The sequence below is a fragment of the Barbus barbus genome, assembly GCF_936440315.1.
Source record: "Barbus barbus genome assembly, chromosome: 32".
NCBI classification, from domain to species: domain Eukaryota; kingdom Metazoa; phylum Chordata; class Actinopteri; order Cypriniformes; family Cyprinidae; genus Barbus; species Barbus barbus.
Genome location: NC_136760.1, coordinates 10,177,496 through 10,203,543, shown reverse-complemented (window position 1 = coordinate 10,203,543; position 26,048 = coordinate 10,177,496). Strand labels below are relative to the sequence as shown.

Here is a 26,048-nt window from a genome sequence, read left to right as displayed (position 1 = left end):
GGAAGAGTTGTAGAAGACAAAAGGACTGGATTAAAACTAGGGCTGCCCAGGACCAAATATTTTTTTAGTCGACTAGTAGTAGTAGTAAATACTAAACCGTAATATGCCTTTAATATTTAGGCTATACCTAGTAGGGCTGGGCAATATGGCGATAAGGTTCTATTGAGAATAAAACAAAAACAATTTGAGCTAGGGGACAAACCAGACAGGCTGCTTGCTCAACAGCTGAGAAGTATCCAAGATAATAGATCTATTCATCAAATTAGGAAAAAGGATGGAACGCTAGCGATGAGCCCTAGGGACATTACTGAATGTTTCAAGGAATTTTATGAGGCTTTGTATGAATCACGAACTTCCACTGACCCTGCAGAGCTTTCCCGCTTCCTCCAATCATTACATCTCCCCAAATTAGATGATATAGATCAAAACGCCCTCAACGCAAACATAACGTTAGATTAAATATTTGAAGCTATCACATCGTTCCCTAGCAGTAAGGCCCCCGGATTTGACCGTTTCGGAATTGAATTTTATAAGAAATACTCTGAAAAACTCGCTCCCCTGATGTTGAGATTATTTAACCACCATAATCACTGTATAATGCCAACATGTCTTTAATTCTTAAAAAAGGGAAAGATGAAATGGAGCCAGCATCATACCACCCCATAGCTCTTCTGAATTCAGATCTTAAAATTTTCACAAAAATACTTGCGAATAGACTAAATAAATGTATAACTAAAATTATTCACTCCGATCAGACCGGTTTCATTCCATGGCACTTTTCCTTCTTTAATCTTTTAATGAACATGTTATATTCAAAGTATGATTCTCATTTAAATGTTGCCATCTTATCTGTCAATGCCGAAAAGGCATTCGACCAAATTGAATGGAATTATATTACTTTGGTGCTCCAAGAGTTTGATCTAGGTGAATCATTCTCTCTATGGGTGAAAATGCGTTATGCCAAACCCAGGGCCTCAGTGCTTTCTAATTTTGATAAATCACCACAATTCACACTACATAGAGGCACTAGGCAGGGGTGTCCGCTTTCATCCTTGCTTTTTGCCATTGCTATAGAGCCCCTTGTGGTTGCTATAAGAAATAACCCACTTTTTTCATATCCTAAGATAGGCCACTTAGAACACCATATATCTCTTTATGTCGATGACATTATTCTTTACCTTGTTGACCCAGAATGGTCTATCCCATCCCTATTAGACTTACTGGAGACTTTTGGAAAGTTATCTGGATATTCTGTAAATTGGCAAAAGAGTGAATTCATGACTGTTACTAATAATACTGACCCAGGCTTCATACAAAAAAAAAAAAAAAAAAAATCTTTTAAAATCGCAGCAGACAGTTTGAAATATTTGGGGGTCATTTTACCAAAAAAATGCAATGGATATATATACACATTAAATTACTTAAATATGCTAGAGAACTTGAAATGTAATATTGAAAGCTGGAGGACCTTCCCAATGTCTATGGTAGGGTGCGTGAATGTAATCAAGATAGTGACATTGCCCATATTTCTTTAACTTTTCCAAAACCTGCCAATTTTCCTACCCAAAACATTTTTTAAAGCCTTGGATTTGATTGTCCTGCCATTTGTATGGGACTTCAGAGCACACCTGAAGGTATTTCTAAGTTGCATGTTTGTAAACCAAGGTCGATGGGAGGATTAGGCTTACCAAACTTCCAGCATTATTATTGGGCTGCAAACTGCAGAGCTTTAAAACTGCAGAAAAAATCTCATCTTCTGGGGCCTGCAGATGACATTTCATCTTGGCTCGCCATTGAACAGAGTGTTACAAACTACTCTCTTTCTTCTTTGCGGCGACTGTGCCACTTAAAAAAGTGGTCAACACAAACATTGTGCTTGGCAGCTCTATCAAAATATGGTACCAGGTACGGAAAGCATTTGCATTGCCATCTACTACACTGTCCACCCCTATCACTCACAATCATGCCTTTAAACTGCTCCGGGTGTGTGTTCACGGTGTGTGTTAGTGTTGTCAAAAATATCGATATTTCGATAAATATCGATACTGAAATATCTGAACGGTACCAATATTAATTTCCCGAAGTATCGATAAACCGATACTAGCCGAGCTGTCACTTTCACTTCTCTCCAAAGGCGCGTGGACCAGCACCACACGTGACCGCACTCGTCTCCTTCGCTCTGGTTAAATATCAAAAGTGAAGTGAATAGAAAGATGACTGCTCTGGTCGTTAAAGAACACAGCAGAAGCGCTATCTGTAGGGATCTATGATCTCCGCGATGCAGAGAACGCGCACGGAATCCAGTCATAAAAACGGAGTTTACAGTTTAACGCGGAATGTCACGGAATTTGTCAAAGCTTGGATGAATTAATCAAAAGTAGGTCATTACACTTAAATCAAATCGCGATATGGACTAGTATCTGTAAATATTAAGCTGCAAAAGTGGATTTAAATATGAATCCTGCATGTTCTGCGCGTTTCTGTGTGAATGTGCTGCACGTGCGGTTTTGTTTACTAATGTGGCGCTCGCGGTGATTTCAGCGTCTGCCGTCTCAATGAGGACATAAATACATCAACAATATCTCCAGAACTGATCTGAAAGGCACTATATGAGCATTTTACCATTTAATTTGAGTAAAACTAGCATCATATCATACACACACAGAACTTTAAAAGTATTCACGGCAACCCGTCAAAATAAAAGTTCAGTTTAACAGCCTATTAAAGACGTGCCAGAAATAGGCTATATTACTATTATTTAGTAGAATGTACATAATACTACTACTGTTCATTTTTTTTAAAGAAATAATCACAAAATATTTTAATTTTAATAGTAAATCCCCTTCATTTGCCAAAAATGTAAATGTTTAATTTTCATTAATTCAAATATAAATTAATTAAAATTGTTTTATGCCTTCATCTGATATCCAGTAAAATTTAAATACACAACACAGAATTTCTGAGGGGGAAAACACATTTCATAAGGCTACTGTAAGAATAAATAAAAATTGTTTGTATGCATTCAAATAGCCTAATAGACATGCTAAAACACAGAATTTGGTAACAATAAAACATAAGGTGAGAAAAAAATAAAACATTTCATACGGCCCTAAACGTGTCATTTTTGTTACACTTTTAATAAATGAAATGTTAAATTGTATAATTTTCATGATTTTAATGAATTAGACATGCTTTTAGATTAATCGCATTTAATTTGACCATAAAAAAAAAAGAGTTCAAACGGAAAAAAACGGAATCCAGAAAAATTAAAATGGAAAAAATTGAATGTAGAAAAAAATAAAACGGATTTCATAGGGCCCTATATCTGGAAATATTTTGGTTATGAAGCAAATGAGAATATCAACAAATAGAACTTTGGATTTTAATTAGTACATGTATTAGTAAACGTTAGTTTCAATTAACATTTAACTAAGATTAATAAAAGATTAATAAATAAATCAACAAATGCAGTACCTCAAGACATTTTTTTGTTCATGTAAAATATACCGCATGTTCTCGACTTGTTACATTTATCTTTAAATTAAAAAAATTACCCCCTTAATATTGTGGCAGTTTTTTTCACCGTGGTATCGAAAATGGTATCGAGTATCGATATTTTTCAAGGTATCGTATCGAAGTTAGAAATTCCAGTATCGTGACAACACTAGTGTGTGTGTGTGTTCACTGCTGTGTGTGTGCACGTTGGATGGGTTAAATGCAGAGCACGAATTCCGAGTATGGGTCACCATACTTGGCAGTATGTCACTTCACTTCACTTCACTTATAAGCCATCACTTACAGACTCCACATTTTCAGTTTGGGCTAGCAAAGAAATGGTCACCGGGAGAGACTTGTACGTGGAAGGTAAATTTGCCACATTTTATCAGCTGAAGGAGAAATTTGATCTTCCATCAACACATTTTTTTAGATACCTTCAGCTGAAAAATTATGTTCACACATAAATCTTACAATTTCAACTGCTTGCAGATGAAAATAAAGTAAATAAATTGCTTTCTGCCTCCTCTAATACCCTTAATTTGATTTCCCATTTTATGGGTGTCTTTACCAGTCAGCTCAGCATATCTACCTTATATCTGAAAGATTCCTGGGAAAAGGATTTAGGCATTCAGATAACCGACGAGGACTGGCTTGAGTATATCAAGGCCATAAATACATGTTTTATTAACTCAAGTCAAGAGGTGCTGAAATCGCGTTTGGTCTCGTACTGTATCGCGTAGGGGTGGGCGATATGGGAAAAATATCATATCACGATTTTTTATAGAAATATCACGATTCACGATTTTTATCCCGATTCTTTGTTAGTTTTACTATTTTGGTTTTACAAGTTGTCTGAGCATTACAGCCAAACTAGAAAGACAAAGATGCATGGCAGATATTTAGGCCAAAGTGGGTGAAGATAAAAAATCTTTGTCATTATTTTATTTTTCTTATTAAAAAATAAGAACAAAGATACACATTACAAATACACATAATATACAAATAAAACAAACAGTGCTTTATTTCCAGGTACAATAGGTGTATTTAGCAGAGCATTCAATGAAATTGAATGAACAAATATAAAAATAAAACACTAGATAGACTGATTCCTAAAGCAACTGTATTAAAGTTTTTCAGTCAAGAATAGTGAGTGATTTTTCTCTTTGTGTTTTGTTGTTTTGTTAACGTTAAATGAATAGTTCCCCCACAAATTAATATTCTGTCATCTGTCTGTCAATTCTGTCATAATGTTGTATTTTTATATCATCATTTACTCAAAAGTTGTTTTAAACCGGAATGAGTTTCTTTCTTCTGCTGAACATTTATAAATGCCATTTTGAAGAAGGTGAAAAACCAAACAGTTGCTGGTCCTCAGTGACTTCCATAGGATTTTTCTTTCCTACTATCAAAGTCAATGTAGACCAGCAACTGTTTGGTTTTCCACTGAGTAAATAATGACAGAAATTAAATTTTAGGGTGAACTATCCCTTTAATGACAGTCGACAGCATGTTTAGTGTCCTGTCCCTTTAAGAGCTGCACGCATCTAATATACAGTACAGGCACGCATCCGTTTCTCTCTTAACTATTTACTTTCATTTTAGAGATAACCAACTCAGTCTGTATGTAAACCTTGTGTGTTTTGACAGTATTAGCGCAAAATATAACTTAGTTGAGTAATCAGGCGCTGTTAGACAGGCTTTTTAGTGCGCGTGCTTCAGGTGTATGCGCTCAGAACAAGCGCACGTCAGACCAGCGCGCGAATTAAACATTTAACCAGCAAGGCTTGTATGCAAATAATGTACTTTTGCGATCGCGAATAAGTGCAGTGTCCTGTCTGAGTAACTCTACTGCTGTATGTCGTGTTGTACAGTACATAGAGACGGCGGCGCCAGAACTGTATTTGACAATGTGCGCGGTAGCGCGATACTACGATATTTCTTAAAAAGCAGATCGTGGAGACATTTTTATCGTCCACGATCAAAAATCGTCATATCGCACACCCCTAGTATCGCGTATCTTGTCAGTGTGAGCACTTGCTTGGCCATTTTTAGTTGATAAACAGGAAAGTGGGTCCAGCTGAATTTAAATGGTGATTTGTTGGATTGGTATAAAAAAGGTTATTATACCGCGGCAGCGGTCGCGGCAGTCGTCGTGTGAAGCCCTCCTAGTGTGAAGACCGAAGAGTGTAAAGACCATCAACTCTACCGTGCGACTCCACCGGGCAGGGACAGCGGCAAGGGATAGAAGTATCGCTTTTTATTTTAGTTGTTTTTTCATTTATATGTTTATTATTGAAATGTTGTTATATGCATGTGTCAATTTGATTTAATTTCTTTATTTTCTTAAATATGTAGGTATATAGTATTTATAGAGTTGTAACTTTTAGTTTTAGTTACTTTTTCTTATTTGTAAGTCGCTTTGGACAAAAGTGTCTGCTAAATGACAAAATTAACTAAAGTAAGTAATAAGTAAGTCACCAACTAATTCAATATAGTACATAGGCTTCATTACTCAAGGGTTAGGCTTAATAAATTTTACCCTTCCATCTCTTCTAAATGTAATAAATGTGAATCTGCAGAGGGCTCTGGGGTGCCGCCACCATTTTGAGAGGATCACCCTCTTATACAAATACTGAAATTAATATGGATACCTGCTTATCTTTTGTTTAGATTTTTCCTTTAAGTTAAATATTCACATTCTTCATTAGATCGTTTGCAGGGAATAGAAGCTATTTTATCGCTTTGCATATTTTTTTCCCCTCTTAAGATTTGTAGAATTTAATTTACTTTGATCTGATTAGCATGAAGCATGTGTCGCCCGCTGGACGCTCGCTGCTGCTTCAGCCATGATAGGATAGATTATCCAAATTAAGTGTTTTTTTGTTTTGTTTTTTTAACAGGGACAGCGCTCATTAATCAACAGTAAAACACAGTAAATAAGCTAGAGTTAGCCCCAATGACTAATTTTCATCTGTTGCCCCTTGCCAGATTTTAAAAAGGCAACCAAAAAATCTAAAATACAGTAAATTATGACACATAAACATACAATAACATTTACAAATATAGCTGCAAGCAGCAATTATCGGGGTTCAAGCACTTTAGGGACTTTATTGCATCTAAGCTGATATGATCTAGGTCAACCTGAAATTTTGGACTGACATTACAACACATCCATGATGAAGAATATTGCAACACACACATACTCAACCTGAAATGAAAGGGCTTAAATATAACAGTTAATGCAAAGTAATCATACTTCCACACATGCAAACACATTTTGTTGTAGATATAGAGGTTTAACCCACCCCCCATTTGGGGCCTCACAGGTGAAAATAACCTACCTAAATTAAAATGGTAACAGTTCCTGACAAAGTGTGCTACACAAACAAATTAGGTATCTTTGGAAAGAAGACACTCTAGGCTTTACTATCCATTATCCAGAGTTGATAATGCTCAAAAAGATAAAAAGTTATAGACACTGACGTGCCTTGAAAAATGTTTTTCCACACTGAATGTTTTTTTATTTCATATACAAATACATGAAATAAGTCCTGGAGCAATTCAGAAAAATAATGGGTTGAAAGCCACGTGTCTCATGAGTTTATATTTCAAATTTGAAAAAGATACCATGAAAAATGAGATTCCTGCAATATTTTGTCTGAAAATATTTATAGTCCCCCCACCCCCCTTTTTGAGGAAAAATAACCACCAGAATTGCAGTATTGCAGAATTATACAAACTATTTTAGTCATTATACATATTCATGACATGGTCATACAGTCAGTAATCACACGCTGATGTGCGTCCATACAGATGATAATCATGCAGATATGGCCACATTCCCCACACAATACACATAAAAAATGTAGAAGAAAAAAAAAAAATTTTTTTTTTAATGTAAAAAGCAGATCACTAAATTACGCCCCGCTCAGATGACAGCTGCGTCACTGCGTGCGTCACGCTTTCAGGAGAGAGAGCCAAATTCAAATAAACTATATTCCGCTTTTCTGAGACTTTTTTTCCGTGGATGGTCTCAATCTGTTTGTAAAACTGTATGCTACAGCACCGTGTTGTTTTTTTACCACCAAGACGCTGTTTTTGAGCGTAATTTATTCCATAACGGAGGCGAACAATAACTCTCCCAAAGAAATTAAATGTAAACAAAGGAATATTCATCCTTATTACAACGTTATTGTTTCGCTGGGATGTTGTTCTGTGGACCCTTACCTGTCTAACTAAACTGGGATTTCAGCAGTGGACGCGTTTGTGACTCGTTATTACAATGAATCTGGTACGTACTGCTTTTTTATTCTGCATGTTTTGATGTGTACTGCTTACACAAATGTAGCAAATAGATTCCTTATAAGCTTTCCATCGGAAAACAGCGATCTGTCGTCGATGTTTGAGGCTTAGACCTTCAGAATGATATATAGTTTGTCAAGATTAATGATATTCTTTCACGTTAAATTCATTCATAAACATTAAACTAGTGGGGAAAAAAACGCTTCAGTGGGCCGTCGCTCTGGTAAACGTTAACAGGTTAAACAGTTCCATGATGAAACTAAGGTGCATCTTTAACTCGTCAGCAACAATGGCGCGAAGTTCCCCCTCAGGAACATAATTAGGGTCTTTAACTTGCTATTTCTCTGGCGAAGCCAGTGTCAGTTGACGTTTTGCCATCTTCATTCGTAGCTCCTTTATAAAACAGTCAAAAACTAACCAAATGTTTACTCTGAGAAAAAAACTGATTAAGGATGCCGAGTCAGGGAGCAATCGAACTACACCGCCATTGCTACCGGTGGGTCACGTGATCTCTTCAGTCTCCACTTTTGTTCTTGCTGACCCAAGGATTGCAACGATGTAAAGTTTTTGAGTCAACGGCAAACGGTGTACAAGCTATGGCCAAAAATGTCTGAAATGTTAGTTTTTTTGTGCTGTAGCGCCCCCGTTAGGCCGACTGGGGCGAGCCTTTGGATGTGAGTAGCGAGCAATACTACTACGATCTGACCAAGTTACAGCTCTCTAGGCCTTACGGTTTGGGCTGCACGATCAGTTTTACCGGATAAAAATAGTAATAAAAAAAATATATTAAAAAATCCTAACAATTACAACAGGGTTTTAGCACTACGTGCTTGAACCCCTAATTACATACAATAACACTAAGGATAACAATGCCGCCCTACAAAGGCAAAATACCTTAACTCGCTAGTGTGTGAAACTGAGAAAAATGACGTTAAACTTTTATACTTGTCCAGCCAAATACGTAGGACAGTAATACAGTTTTAGTAATGAAAATTATCTACATTAAAACAATTGTGAGCTCAAACTTGCTTTTTACCACTATTTTGAAGTTAATGTACTCTGCCTTTGCATTGTATGAAAAAAGTGAGAAGTCACACCAAGACAAAAGGCAGCAACTTCCACATTATAACAATTTTGTTGCTGATCACCATTTACAAAATCGTTATAGTAACACCTGTATAAAGGCTATTGCATATAGCAATGTGACTGTTTTAATTTTAGAATTACAGACACACTGGCCCCTTGTGGCACCAGCAGTGTGGTAATAAGCAGACTAAATGTTAAACATGTGAATGGATACCGTTTTACAAGTTTTGCAACCAATTTATTTGCTATGCTCAGTAATATAAAAGAATGCTAGACATAGCATAATTTCTTATATTGACTTGAATGAAATAGCCTAAAAGAACGACTTGTGGATTTATGTGAACGCCAGCAAGCAGGTATGCTCAGAAATGCATGTGGATTAAACATCTCCAACGACGTTCAGTGCCATGGAGTGATTTTATCGGGTTACAAGAAAAAGTAGGATATGGATTTAATTGCGAACTGTTAGGCCAGCCAGCCCGATCTCATGGCAATTCGTACATATTTTACGAGGTGGCTAATTCTGATTTTATGATTGATCATGCTACATGCCACGGCATTCGAGTCCACACGCATCCAACTAGAAGTGCCAGCCTGGTGAATAATTACAAACAGGAAAAAAAACTTTTTTAAAGGTTATTTACGATTATGTATTGCTGCCAAGGTGTCTAGTCTTTACAGTGCTTTGTTATATGGAGCTGTTTGGTAGATCGCGATCTAATTCGTTTGTCTACACCGTAATTAAAATGCAGCAGACTTTAATGGACAGTAAAAAAAGGCAGAACACTGTATAACTCCAAGCTGTAACCGTAACTTCATATTGACTCGTGGCTAAACAATGCCCACCCTTGTTCTGCCTTGGTTTCTCCGGGGTTTTTGAAGTTACGGTTGAGACGACCCATTATTTTCTCGGAAAAACAACGAAATTGACTCAGGATACTTATGTACATGATAAGGGATGTCTTGAATGTCCCAAAAATATCAACAACTCATTTTCGACAAAAAATCAAAGTTATGGTCTTTTGCCTTTGTACGGCAGAATGGCAGTATCATAAAGTGAAAGAAAGAAAAAAAATACACATGATTACAAATATGACTTGCTTTTAATAATTTCTTTAATTTATATTTAAATGTTGAATCATTTGTACTACTGCTTAATTCAGTTGGTAGAGTATTCCAATAGTTAATGGCTCTAATTGAAAAGACCTAGTTAATGGCTCTAATTGAAAGTCCAAATGTTGTACGCCTAAACTGTACAGCACAGTCTCCTCTAGTAGTTGCTCTTGTTACTTGGCCATTATTATCCTTCTGCGTTATAAACTGGCATAGTTGGAGAGGTGCATAACCATTTCAAATCTTTAAAAATCAAGCAAGCGTCAACCAAATGTTTAATATCATCAAAACTCAATAAATGATGTTTTTGAACTATATTGCAATAATGATAACTATTATAATGATAACTATTAGTCCTCTGATCAAATATTTTAAGTGACTGTTTGTAAAGGGATTCAATTGATTTTAAAACTGTTGTGCTTGCTTGTGACCAACTAGTAAAACAATATGTAATATGAAAAAAAATCATAAAGTGCATGAAAAGTTTTGTTGCTTCTATTGTTAAGCATGGTCTTATATGCCTGAAGTTAGCCAAATTAAATTTAATTATTTTAGCTACCTTTTTGGCATGCTTTTGAAATGTCAGTTGGGAATCTAAAATTACTCCTAACTATTTAAAATCAGAAACAACCTTGAGCTTTTCTCCTTTAACAAATACATCAGGATGAGGAATCACTGATGGTTTTTGTGAGAAATACATGGGTCAAAGACGAGATGTCACCATTTTTGTGTCCGCATCAAATTACATTTACAAAGGTCATTTTAAATGCAGAAAAAAACATCTTAAATGCAAGCAAATTGTCTACTTTTGTAACAATTTGTGGCAATAAAATGTCAAAATATGGGGTAAATAATGTTCCAAAGAGTAAAATTGTCATTCAGCGTAATGGTCCGGACTTTGATTTTACCAATGCATCTTTAAATAAACATATAAAATACCAAGTTAAAAAATATATTTGTTGTCTTGGCATTTTCTAGTAAGTATTGGCTGTGTTATATTAAAATGACTGTCTTATTGTTTTTTTTATGTATTTAAATGGTCAGGGGACTTTTGTCCCGAAAATGCAGTTTGTCTGAGATCATTCAGTGTAACAGGATAAGTTATTCTGAAATCATATAAAAAAAACTGATGGTCATTCGCAAGTCTGTGACATAATTAAATGGCACCTGGAAGACCATGTGGTGCTGCAGAAAAGTGAGTTTATTGCTCTTAAATACTTGATCATTTCATATTTTCATGGTGTGATAATAGGTTACAAAAACACACGTCATTCAGTGAAATGCCAAAAAACACATTTAATGTTCGATTTTTTGAAAAACAAGTAGATGTTGTGAATAATTGTGATTAACTTTACTGGTCAAGTCCACTGTTTGAAATAGGTGGCCATTTGATTGCCTGAAATATTATCTGATGTAGAAGTTTCGTCATTCAGTGTAATGGATTTCTTATTCAGTGTAATGCAAATTCAAAAAGGAATAAATGAACAAAGGAAACTTTAATTTGCATCAACACACTTTCCATTACACAACATTAAGCTGAGACAAAGAAGATAATTTATAAAGGTGTTTAAATGACAAAACACACTCATTTACACATATTTGTGAATCGGAATATCAGATTGTCCATGACATGGTAAGCAAGTCTGTGAATATATTAAATAAAAAAGGACAAAACGAAATAAATGCGATCCATCTGTCATAGTGTTATTGTGGCTGCGGTGTGTCACGTGACTAGCATGACGCATCGCCATGGAAACAGTAGAGGGAAACGTTCTAAAATAACGGTCGCCTTAAAAAAACTCACTATGGCGGGACCGCTACAATATTTTAAACTCACCACTGAAAGGGTTAAAAGACATTTCTGGTGACAACCATACTCTCAACCCAATTCATTCCAGTTCCGTTTCATGTGACCATTCAATAGGACAACATTTAATTGACTCTTTAACATAGACCAACAGACCTCCCCCTCTACCTTTATTTCTATCCCTCCTAAATACATTATATCCAACAAGCTGACAGAAGTCGATCCATTTCTTTGTTGGAAACATTCTAATGACGAAGTATAATTGTTGTCATTGTAAATATTAATTTTTACATGGCCATGGAGGAGAATCAGAGATTGTGTCACATTCAGCAGACAGACACAAGCACACTGTATTTTATATTTATTTCAACAAATGACAACTAAAAACTAAAATTAAAATTAAATCCCTGAAAGCCTAAACAATTTTGTAGCATTTTAACATGCTGGTTTAATGTAGTAAGACAGTGATGCTAAAAGACATGCAGATGAGGCCACAATATTAACGCAATTTTTTTAATTATATGTTAAGATTAAAGTATCAAACCCAAAGAGATATTCTTTATAAAAGTTACGACTCGTCCACGCCCCCCTAAAACGGATCATTAAAACACGCCCACACGTCTACGTTACGGTGTGGGAAGATTTGCATTAAAACCCCCCAAATGTATACGCAATGAAAGAAGATGTAACTTTTATTCTGGCTGTAGTATTGTTGCTGCTGCCGCCATGTCGTGGAGATGCTGTGTGTTTCGTTGTGAAAGCGAAAGTACTTCGTTTGGCCTTCCAAATGAGTATACAACTAGAAATCAGTGGTTAAGTTATATTTACAACACTGTTCCAGAACAGTACAACGCAAATATTCAAGTGTGTTTTACAGAGTACTATTTCCTGAACCTGGAAGAGTAGCCTACAATGTGAACACTATGAATGGCTGTGAACACTATAAAGTAGGGAAATTCCAACGTCGCAAGGACAGTCTAGCGCTTGTGACTCACAGCCTGTAAGTACGCTTCGATATTTAAGGAATATTGCTACAATATCAAACACAAGTTTTGAGTAGTGTAGAATAGTGATTGTTTGGCGTTTCTACGATCACAAAAGCAGACATGGTGTTATATTTACGCGACAACATGTAAAATGATTGTATGAGTTATTATAATCAGTAATTATGTCCTCACTGAATGCAACAAACACTCTTATTACAATGATAATGGTACGTACTGCTTTTTTATTATGCATGTTTTGATGTGTACTGCTTACACAAATTTAGCAAATACATTCCTTATAAGCTTTTCATTGAAAAACAGCGATCTATCATCGATGCTTGAGGCTTAGACCTTCAGAATGATATATAGTTTGTCAAGATTAACTTTGTCCCGTTTCATTTAATCTATTCGTAAACAATGACACCTGCAAACAAAGAGTGTTCAGAGCATTGGCGTCATGGTGCGGGTTAACAGGTTAAGACCCAATATCTAAAAGGGCACCAAGATATCTTTTATACTTCTTGAGTTACAGGCATGCAAACTTTGGAGAAAAAAACTTGAAAAGTGCTGTTTCCCCATTTTTGAATGGTCACCATTGGCACAAAATGCAACAAAGATTGCTAAACTTAACAGTTTTTACTAACAGGCCCACCAATCTCTGTGTAAAAATAACATTATGATGCTGCCATCTTTCTGAAGTCATTTTTACCCCCTTGTAATTGGCTCTGAATCTCAGGTGAAAATTGCCATTTTGACCCCCCTCAACAAAATTATGGATTACTCAGTAAATATTCATCCATGACATTTAATATTTTGGCTGTCATCACTGTACATATCTGTCTTTCTTCAGAAAAAATATTAGCAAAATCAAAAATTTGAGCTGGGGACCTCTGGTTGAGTTGACACAGAATGACCTTGTGGTCTTTTAATATCACTGTCTCTGTACATTAAGCATTCTTTATACGAGAGGAAAATGCTTAACGTGTAAATAAACGTGTTGCGTTCACATTTTGGGCTTATGTGCATATCTGCACGTAGTATATGCTTTACAGTTTTGTCTTTATCACTGTCTTGGTAAATTAAGCCACATTAAGCGTTATTTGTGTTGAGCGTTTTAAAGTCCCTGTTCAAGTTCTGCTAATTTACAAGCCAAGTGAGAGTCATACTTGTGAAGATGATGTTAATTATTAAACCAAACAAAATCAAAACATGCAGCAATATGATTCTTTTATTGAGTGACAGGCAATGGGTTTAATTGGTGACATTATTAATAGATTTACTATCCAGCGTCTTGTCATCTCCGTGACCTGCTTCCCTTGGGGTTTTTAGACAATAGAAAAGGCGAAAAAATACACTGCATTGTCCAGGTTTCCCTCAGAACGATGATCGGAGTTACCTTTGCAATTCTTGATGCAGCATGAATGACATACAATGGTGACATTTTCCACAATCAAAATACTGCCCTGAACTCAATAGTGGAGTAACAGCGCGATCCTCCCAGTATGGTGGATAAACAGAGCAGTTTCCCAGAATTCAACGCGGCGTGACGTCAGCTTCACATTCTCTATATGCCTAACAGCGCACTTTTATCTACTTTAACATTGTAATATGATTGAAGTATTTTATATCTATAGATGTTTTTAGGCAATTTTACAGAATTAAAGACTTAGCCTACACATTTTTTTCGGATATAATTTTTCTCGCTACAAGTCTAATATTAGCTACACAATGAAAAATCAACAATGAGGCAAATTAAGGCGTATGAAACTTTAATTTTTAATTAACTGTCAAATATATTATATTGCTAAAGGTATTGGGACATCCCTTCTAATGAACAGGTTTGACTATTTTAGTAATTTGCATGAGTGCAAATCTTAATGTTTAAGTGTAATGATATTAAGGGAATTGTTTGCTTCTAATTTTATAGCAACAGTTTGGACAGGACCCTTTTCTATTCTAACACGACAATGCCTCTGCGTATAAGGAAAGGCTCAAAAAGAAATTATTGATTCAGTCAGTGTAGAAGAACTTGACTGGTCTGCAGAAACCCAGCTGAACACCTCTGCTATGACTTTAAATCTGCTAAGACTTTGAGACAAAAACTCATCACCAAAAACCAATGAGTACATTTACATGGACATCAGTAATCTAATTATTTACCTTATTCTGAATAAGACAACATTATGATTAAGGTGTTTACATGAGTTGCTTTTAGAATAATCCTTTAAATGTTCCCAGCACACGTTATAGAACATTGATTGATTAATGGCACACGTCATTAAGTCTCCATACGACGCCCCCTTCAGAATTTCACGTATAAACATAGTTCGTCTTCGTGATGATGCTATATACAGTTTTGGGTGTTTCATTTTTAATCGCCTCCACAGACTGTAACGGAACACTAAGAGGAGCGCCGTGGAAAGACGAAGTCAGGGTCCAAGTGCAGGTAAGGCTCTCTTTAATAACGAAACAAAAACGCCAACACGGCAAAAAACAAAGCAGAAAAGCAATGGGATACGAGACACAGTGACGGCAACACAGTCACCATCTCTCGAATGAGAGATGGTGACCTCTAGTGGAGAGGGGAAGAACTGCAGCCAGGACTCGTGACACAGACGAGTGATAAGTACGTTCGCCTCAACAGACACGTGATAAGTACGTGTGGATAAGTACGTCATCTCCACAGACAATTGACGCCAAATACCCCAAATAGTGTTCAATTTAATTATTTTCGATTTTACATTATTATTTTATTACAAATTATACACCAACACAGCTGAAAATTAATTGTATTTTCACAATAACATCTTACAGACACAAATTCGCACATAAATTCATTAATTATTTAACATATTATTCTGATATGTGCCATTGTGAGGTTTTACTTTTGATATGCTGGGTATATGTTAATAATTTTACTTAACAATCTGTTATGGTGAGCATAGTCATAGTCCTGTCTGCTGAGTCATGTCGACCATAAAATGTGCGAATATTAGGTCAGGAGATGGATGAGTCTATTTATCATGTTGGTCAAGAGAAGGAAATTTAATAGGATTGTTAAGTGCATTTTGGAAACATATTCAATTGGGCTGTCTCTAACGATTATTTTGTTAAATGAACAATCTACTGATGATTTGTTTTTTTTAATGTAATAAAGATCAAATTAAATTAACAGTAGCTTAAACTTCAAATCTTTAAAAATAGACTTAAATACATGTAACGATGAGGAAATAATAATTGGTTTAAATAAAACATCAAAAGCCAGTAATCATTTGGTTTCATTGAACACTGTTAAAATACATAAAGAAATATACATAGATACAAACCTAAGTACAATATGTATTATTAAAATGCCTACAGAGGGCGCCAGCGGCCCAGTGATTGTGACAGGTTGCATATTTAGAAATATATTGATGTAATATTTTGTGTTATAAATGTTTTCAACAGCGCACCTTTCATCCATAGATTAACTTTATAATTAACCCAAACTTATCATATAACTCTTAGCATATGCAGAGTTGAGTTTGTTGACTGAGCTGCAGAAAGATGCCCCATGTAACAGTGAAACAATGCACGTTATTGGAAACAACAGATAACGGTACAATTCAGAATGAAATAACGCAAGCTTTGTCACATGTTTAGCTACAATCTTTGCTGATATCGCGGGACACATTTTCACCTTGACAAGAAATATTCACACATTGTAATATCGCAAGGCACGAGATCTAGTCAAGACCTGGCGGAACTCTGAATTTCCCTTTTTTTATTAATTGAAAATGAACAGTACCAAAGTGTTAAAGGAACAGGGATCTTTGTTGTTCCAAACATGTTTTTTATTATTTATTTCTTCTTTAGAACATAAAAATGCATGGAGGACACAAAACTTTTCCATGTCCCTTAAAAATGTGACTTTTGGCCTATAGGATAAACACAATGGATTATTTCACTAAAATTTTTCACTAAAAACCATTAACATTTAGAATACAGCTCATATTTGTCCACTTTATTGTGTCTCTTTTCCAGTGCAATTGTTTATTTATTTTTAGTCTTGTTGCCTATTTTTGTAATCGTCATCATTTCAAGCCACTGTTTGTACTACTTGCTCATTTTCAGGAATAAAGTACCTAAAGTACAATAGTGATGATAAATTGGCATTGCTTTGTGTTATTGTATGTTGTGAGAAGTTGTCTATAACATTTTAAATTCATCATCACTAAACAACTTCTTTGAAGTTTTGGGTTATCGCAACACTAGATTAAAATATTAAGAAAAATATTAAGAATAAAATTCAAAATACAGTTTGGTCATGGGGACCCCGTTATGCACATTTTGCATGTCTCCCTTAACACACCTGATTCAGTTCATCAGCTTCTTAGAAGAGAGCTCCATGAACTGAACTGAGTGCGTCAGATAAGGGAGACATAAAAAGTGTGCAGAGTGGGGCTTCTTGTATTCATTAAATGGAGCATCTCTTGTCACTTTTTCCAGCAACAGTCTGCAAGCACAAGTTTAAGAAGCTTTCTTATGATTACATCATCAACGACTTATAGGAATAAAACTCAATTCATATCATGTATGACACAATACCAGCATCATTCTTTGGTTAGACTAAAAAGGAAGTACTGTCCAAAACCAGTCAAAAATTTAGTTTAGACATTTTAGCCAATATTCCCATGGTTTCCCATCTTAAAATATATCAGTGTATTTGAATTGTCTCGATGCACATCAGTACTATTTTTTTTCTAAGGCACATTTATAAAAATTTCTTGTCCTAATTGAAATGTGGTCTAATCCTGGTTTAGTCTAACCCAGCAGTGTCCAAAATTGGTCCTGGAGGGCCGGTGTCCTGCAGAGTTTCGCTACAACCCCAATTAGACACACCTGAACTAGCTAATCAAGCTCTTGCTAGGCACGCTAGAAACTGCCCGGCAGGTGTGGTAAGGCAAGTTGGGGCTAAACTCTGCAGGACACACCGGCCCTCTCCAGGACCAAGTTTGGGCACCCCTGGTCTAAACAGGCCTTAGAGTCCTTCCTTCTAATGCTCTCTTATCATCTGCTATTCACAAGTGAAGGGTTGTATATACTGACACAATACCATATTTTGAAAACTAGAGCTAATCAACATTGTTAATCTTTTTTGTTCTCAGTGATCAAAAATTAATCAAGTTTGACAGCATTTCAGAAGCTTTTTAGGTGTATACAAGTATAATTTGAACCTATCCATATTAAATTTCATACAACCTTAAGTGCTATCACCGGAAATTATCTTAATGCTCCACAGCATATTTGTTGTGCTTGTAATTAAATCACCACAATCTTTTGAAGCCACTTTTAGATGATGAATTACATACAATATCCAGACACTGTTTTGATCAAAGTAAAAAATATATTTGAGTGACAGCCAGCTTTCTAATTCTACCCCCACTAGCCATCTTATTACATTTACTCCTTTCTTACATTTATTGGTCACACTTCATAGTATGTGGCCGGAGTATGATTAAATATTTAATACAATTTACTTATAATGTCTGTGTTAGCACATTGTAAAACATTTTTTGTATTCGCATCATGCACCTCTTATGTTGCTGAAATCACTGCCTATTCCAGTTTCACGTTTACTGTCAGTACACCATACTTACACAAATTAACTAGATCAATGCATTTATTACCATTCAAAGGAATAGAAACCCAACTTTATGCTTATATGATTCATTATCATATGGCTCCCTCTAGTGGGCAACATCGATATCACAGTCTTTATCTTTAAATTGAAGTAGCTAACTGTTTAGAGCAGGGTTTCTCAACTCCAGCCAAAGAGGCCCACTTTCCTGCATTCTGTATCATCTGTGTTTTCTTCTCTGTGTCTTTTTGATCAGAAGTTACAATGTTAGTATTCATGTATTCTAACCAATTAGAGAAACTATCATTTACTTTGTCAGATTTTCATCCCAATGATGTTAATCTTGATTTTATCTTATTGTTTCTTTGTATTCTGACTAACTTTCATCTTCACAATGCCAGAACCATTCACAGTAATCCCAATTTTAGAATGTTTTCCAGCAATATAAAGTCCCTATTTACTTACTTTCAGAATGTCAAAGCCTTTGAACCCAAAGGCTTCAATAATATGTAACATCTGAGACTGTTGTAAGGAACCTTTCATTTTTTTTTTTTTATTACAAAATGTTTTAGGCTGTATAACATTTTGAACATCATGAAACTAAGTATATTTCCTTTGAATAATTTGTCCGCTTTAAATAATTTTCTTCCCAACCCGACTGTTCCCGCTAAATTTAGATCTCGTTTCCAGAATCACACATTTAAATTTCCTCTACTGAAAGAAAGCGAGATAGGCTGACAAATAAAAGTGTAGTCTGCACAACCCAGATAGCACACGTACGTCTGCAAGATGTCTGTTAAAGATCTCTAGATATGGAAAGCTATCTGTTGTCTACAAACGTATGACAGACGTCTTTCAGATGTCAGTTTTACATACATTCTAAATCATAAACATCCTAGAGACATCTAATAGACATCTATTTGACATCTAAAAGGAAACGTCCTATAGATGTATCGCAGACGAGCAAACACTCCAAAAAATACATCTTGCAGATGTAAATGCAGACATCAAATAGACGTCTCCTAGATGTACGTGTGCTATCAGGGAAAATTTGTTTTTCGTCTTGTCAAGAGTCTTTTATTGACAGCAAAATGTTAAACGAATGCCGCGTTTTATTCAGGAACTTAATCCCGCGTCGCAAGAAATCTGGTCGGGTCAGATTTCTGGTCAGACAGCCGCGGGAATGCAGACCTCAACTTCGATGTGGCAGCTTTCACACCTCATAGACCACTGCCATGTGTGTATCCTGTCGCAAAATGCAGCAAAAAGTCCTACACAATGGTAATAGTTTGATTAAGGTGTGTACATGTCTGTACTGCACTTCAATAATGCGACTAAAATAGGAATATTCCACGTCTTAATTTGATTTGTGTTTACTTCGATTATGACGTTAGCCGGATTAAGGTAATCAAAAATCTATGTTTACATGGTAGCTTCTTAATCAGAGTATTGTCTTAATCATATTAAAATCAGAGTATTGATGTCCATGTAAACGTAGTCAATGACTTGTACATGGGTACAGTCATTTTAAACACTTCCAAAACTGTTACAACAGAGATGGAAATACAATTTTTTTGCCATGGTTTTGGAAGTGCCTTTTTCTGTTCTAAAGAAGATATAATATAGTGTATGTACAATTCATTGGTGTTTGATGATGAGTTTTTGGCTCAAGGACTTGGCTCTCTGCAGACCAGTCAAGTTCTTTCCACACTGACTCAATCTTTGCTCTATGACTTATGACTGAAGTCTTTTCATGTAAGTGGACATACCAATAAACAAATACTCAAACAATAAGTGCCATTCATTTCAATAATTTAATAACTTTTGTGGAGAAAAAAAACACCTGTAAAAGCATGATAGAAAGATTTATTTATTTATTTTCTTTTTTGGAGGAGAGAAATAGCAGTAGCCGGCTGCTGGATCTCACACACTTTGTCACCATCAGTACTGAATTACAGGCGTTGTTTATTATTTAGAATCATTCATTATTCAGTAGTCCTCCAGTTGCTCTTTTTTCTACACTGTATATCACAGTACCATGGTAAATAACACACGATGCAATGTTAAAGACACTTTCATGTAAGGGTGACAGTGTTAAACACTACTGTTTAAAACAGATTCATATTTAGAACCAAACATGAGGACAGTCTCTTACCTGACAGCCCTTCTTATGGTGAAATCCCACCACCACGATGTGCAACACGAGTTCCTCTTTACACTGAGACTCCATCAGCTCAATTATAATTAGATCAGAGTCGAAAAAAACAAGGAAAAAACAAGGAAACAAGCGTTTGTTGTGTAGAATCTGTAACTTCCGCAACCTCGACCGTCAGTGTGTATGTCACGCGATGCTCCTCCTCCAGCACAAACAAACATCCCGGCCGAAAAGCAGATATTCCTGGCTGCCGACAGAGGGCGCGCCATGGCTCGCAAAGATCACCCATCCATTATCCATGCGCCGGTTTAATTATTAATTTAATTTGATTTAATTATTGTATTATTCATTCATTTTCCTTATAATTTCTAAAACATGAATCCTATGTGTTTTATTGTGTATTAGAATTGTATTTTTATTGATATTTTATGACAAGATGGCAAAGCAAAAGTGAAAGTGAAAAGTATAGTGACCCATACTCGGAATTTGTGCTCTGCATTTAACCCATCCAAGTGCACACACACAGTCGTGAACACACACACACCTGAAGCAGTGGGCAGCCAATGCTGCGGCGCCCGAGGAGCAGTTGGGGGTTCGGTGCCTTGCTCAAGGGCACCTCAGTCGTGGTATTGAGGGTGGAAAGAGCGCTAGTTATTCACACCTACAATCCCTGCTGCAGGGACCTGAGACTCGAGCAAACCATGGCTACGGCCACACAAGCAACATTTCTTACATTTATTTGTAACTTTGAAATGGTCTCTCCCAGATTGCTTCATGGCCGTAGCCAGGCTTTGAAAATTAGAAAGGTCCGGTTGGTGCTATAATAACCCCTATATAGACCCTTTTTCTGTTAGTAAACATTGTGACATTTTTCTTTGGGCGGAGGTTAGCTGGAGACAGAAAGATTCCACTGACCGCTTCATTAACTCTAGCTATGAAGTTTGTTAGCTTGTTTTTGTAAATAATAACTGGAGAAATTCCTTTTTTACCTGCATATGTAAGGTATAGATGCACTGTCCAGGACCGCAATTGTTATTTGAAAAGGTGAACTTTAACAGATGAAACCAGATTGGCCGACCCGCACAGGTTTTTACTCAAAGGATGGACGATCTGACAGGATTCAACACAAACTCACAGCCAAACTATCTACAGTCTATCTAGTCATGAAGATGTATATACATTTCAATTTCAGCAGGCAACTATTTTTACAGCTACATTATTATTCTAGCCACAATTAATCACAACAACATATATACAATTACATATGATTAATATAAAACTTCAGTTTGTTGTTTTACACACATGCACACAGACATTATTTTATACACGACATAGTGAGATGCATAAGAAATCTTTAAACGCGCCCATAACAACAAAAGAAAATACTTTATTGAACCTTTTCTGTGCGCTGCAAATGCATGCATTTTTACGATCGATACAACTCATATACACTATAAACACTTTAAAGTGACAGAAATGTAGATGTTTGTGAAATCTTTTCTCTGTTTAGAGGGATGACCATTTTTTAATCATACCCTGCATCAATTTTTTTTAATACTTTACTATAGTTAGGGGTGGATAATTTTATCAGTTGTTTATTATTTACGCAACAATACATGGTGTTATAATTTGTATTAATAACCATTGCTTTATAGCTGACAACTTTGTCTAGTGCCCTTATGAATGTTTATAGCATGATTTGTGAAAATTTTACGGTAACACTTTATTTTAGGGTCTCTTAACTAGCTGCTTATTAGCATGCATATTACCAGATAGCCATTTATTAGTAGTAATTAACCATATATTAATGCATTATTCTACGTGACCTTATTCTACATCCCTAATCTTACCCAATACCTAAACTTAACAACTACCTTACTAACTATTAATAAGCAGCAAATTAGGAATTTATTTAGGGAAAAATCGTAGTTAATTGTGAATAAGTGTTCCCTATTCTAAAGTGTCACCAAATTTACTACTACTATAACTACTATACTGAATAACTTAGCATAGACTTTTTCATGGCTAGTGTTTGCATTTTTCATTTAATTCTGTAACCTACTTCTACAGATCTGTGTACTAGTGTTAAATGCTACCGCTTCAGACAGCGTTGATAACATATCTGACAGATAATATCGTGATATGTTTTGCGTTTGCAGAATGTGCTACCCTGTCAGCAATAACCTATCCATGGGCTATTTTGATTACTGTCAGTTTAAATGCCGGCGATGCAGTGTTGCCAGATTGCTATCAAAACAAACAAAAACAGAAACTAAATAAAAATAAAACGAAATTATTTTAAATCTTTAGTTAATAGGATATGATAAGGACATCGCTGGCCCTATACTGAAACTTCCTACATTATTAACTTTCTAAAGTGTCAAATTAAAGGTGCCATAGACGATTGTCTTCAGAAATATTTTTTGTTATTCTGGTTGAAAGTCTCTTCACATCCTGATAGCAATCATTAAGTTAAGTGGTCTAAATGTATTTATATGTATTTATATATTCTGTTGAAGGTGTAGGACCAAGAAAAGTTTGTCCAATCAAAACGCTCGGTCCGAGCATTTTAATTGGCTTTCCTACCTGTCTGTCAACATATGTATTTGCATACCTCTGCGCACCTTGTTCGCGCAGACACGATACGTCATCAGTGCGTTCCCGCCCGCTGTGCAGACAAAGCAAGAATGGCAGGCAAATATCAACAACCCCATCTTCCTTCCTGGTATTGTAGTACTTTTACTAACTGTGCTATAAAGTTTTCACACCAGTGAATGACACATGATGTAGCCCAGCGGATCCCAATTCCAGTCCTCATGCCCCCCGCTCTGCATATTTTGCATGTCTCGCTTAGTTAACACACCTGAATCAGATAACCAGCTCGTTAGAAGAGAGCTACATGCATGAACTGTGTTCCGATTGATACACAGTGTTAGTTGCTCCCTACTCCCTGAGCAGCTAAATCCATTAAAGTTTATTTCACTTCAGAACATTCATTCACAGATTTGCACTACGCAGTGTCTTCACACAGATGAAACTTACTAGAGAAGTGTGAAGTGGGACATAATATACCTCTGTAAATAAATACAATTTAAATTCACGTCTCGCACACTTTAATGCCCTTTTTATGTGTGACCAGACGATGGGGCCCAAAGCAAGGTCTAAATTAGAATATAAACCAACCCAAAATTAAACACCCGACTGCGCCGACCCGGGAGTCTCACCCAAGGAATTTACCCATAAGGCTACGCACAGGTTCCCCACCCCGAGGCAGAATGAAAATGACTGGAGACACAGGAATCTAGTCAAAGTACAAAAGATTTCTTTATTACAATAAAAATAGAACTATAATTTTCAATAAAATGAATTTCTCTCTTGACAGCACATCAGGTCACACATAGGACAAACAATCCAACAGGGCTTCAGCTTTGACTACATGGTAAACTGGAAAAAAGAATTGGTTCTCCGTATTCACACCAAGTCAATTCAAGTCACCTTTATTTATATAGCTCTTTTAACAATACAGATTGTGCCAAAGCACTTAACAGTATCAAATTGGAGGATAGAGTGTCAGTAATGTATAACAATAAGATTAAACACTCAATTTTCAGTTAAAGGCATTTCATTATTGAATTCAGAGATGTCATTGTCTAGCTCAGTTTAGTTTAAATAGTATCTTTGCAATCAAATTGACGATAATCACTAGAAATTAAGTGTCCCCAACTGAGCAAGCCAGAGGCGACAGTGGCAAGGAACCAAAACTCCATCTGTGACAGAATGGAGAAAAAAAACCTTGGGAGAAACCAGGCTCAGTCAGGGGGCCAGAGAACTGGCCAGGATATTATTGTTTAATTATTTTTTACTTATGTATACTAATGTATTATATTTCTATTTTTATATTGTTGCAATTTCTAACAATAATAGTATTATGTAGTTAGGTATTTTATTATATTTTTAGTTATTTGTGTTATTTTTATTTTTATTGTATTTTAAGTCGAGGTCTTCACTGGGGATATGTCCCCGGGGCTTATCCAGGTGTCCAGCCTCCGCCAACGATCAGGGCAGACATCATCTCCCGGCGCCAATCCACCATCTGATCCAGACACGGACTGAGAAATAGAATAAGAAAGAAACAGACAAATATTAGCGTAGATGCCATTCTTCTTACGATGTAAAGAGTACATTGTGTGTTATGAGGAGTGTTCCCGGTTCCGGTTGATCTAATTAATGCAGCCTAACAATCCTTTAACAGATTTGAATAATAGAAGTGTATTAGTGTGTTATGTGTAAGTCAGGTTAAAGAAATGTGTCTTTAATCTAGATTTAAACTGACAGAGTGTGTCTGCCTCCCGAACAGTGTCAGGTAGATTATTCCAGAGTTTGGGTGCTAAATAGGAAAAGGATCTGCCTCCCGCAGTCGATTTTGATATTCTAGGTATTATCAAATGGCCAGAGTTTTGAGAACGCAGCGGACATGGAGGACTATAATGTGATAAGAGCTCGCTCAAGTACTGAGGAGCTAAGCCATTCAGGGCTTTATAAGTAATTAACAAGATTTTAAAATCTATACAATGTTTGATAGGGAGCCAGTGCAGTGTTGACAGAACCGGGCTAATATGGTCATACTTCCTGGTTCTAGTAAGGACTCTAGCTGCTGCATTTTGGACCAACTGTAGTTTGTTGATCAAGCGTGCAGAACAACCACCCAGTAAAGTATTACAATAGTCTAACCTTGAGGTCATAAACACATGAATTAGCATTTCTGCATTTGACGTTGGGAGCATAGGTCGCAATTTAGATATGTTTTTGAGATAGAAAATCCGTTTTACAGATGCTAGAAACATGGCTTTCAAATGAAAGATTGCTATCAAACAGCACACCTAGGTTCCTAACTGATGAAGAAGAATTGACAGAGCAGCCGTCAAGTATTAGATAGTGTTCTAGATTATTACATGTTGGGTTTTTGGGTTCGATAATTAACACCTCTGTTTTTTCAGAATTTAGCAGTAAGAAGTTACTCGTCATCCAGTTTTTTATATCGACTATCCATTCCGTTAGTTTCTCAATTTGGTGTGTTTCACCGGGCCGCGAAGAAATATAGAGCTGAGTATCATCAGCATAACAGTGAAAGCTAACACCATGTCTCCTGATAATATCTCCCAAGGGTAACATGTAAAGCGTGAAAAGTAACGGCCCTAGTACTGAGCCTTGAGGTACTCCATACTTCACTTTTCATCGATATGATACCTCTTCATTCACTGCTACGAACTGATGGCGGTCAGATAAGTACTATTTGAACCATGCTAAGGCACTTCCACTAATGCCAACAAAGTGTTCTAGTTTATTTAAAAGAATGTTGTGGTTGATAGTGTCGAACGCAGTGTTAAGATCCAGTAGAACTAATAAAGAGATACAACCACGATCAGATGATAGAAGCAGGTCATTTGTAACTCTAATGAGAGCAGTTTCAGTACTATGATA

The 26,048-nt window shown here is 36.1% G+C and overlaps 1 protein-coding gene across 1 annotated transcript in view; it reads right to left on the bottom strand.

Moving 5' to 3' along the window:
• The window catches only part of avl9 (AVL9 homolog (S. cerevisiase)), a 118,147-nt gene extending 97,365 nt beyond the window's left edge, over positions 1 to 20,782 (bottom strand). The window contains exon 1 of the mRNA XM_079389376.1: positions 20,568 to 20,782. Coding sequence (XP_079245502.1) covers positions 20,568 to 20,642 — 75 coding nt within the window. The 5' untranslated portion in view covers positions 20,643 to 20,782. The remainder of the gene's footprint in view (positions 1 to 20,567) is intronic.
• Positions 20,783 to 26,048: the final 5,266 nt, after the last annotated feature.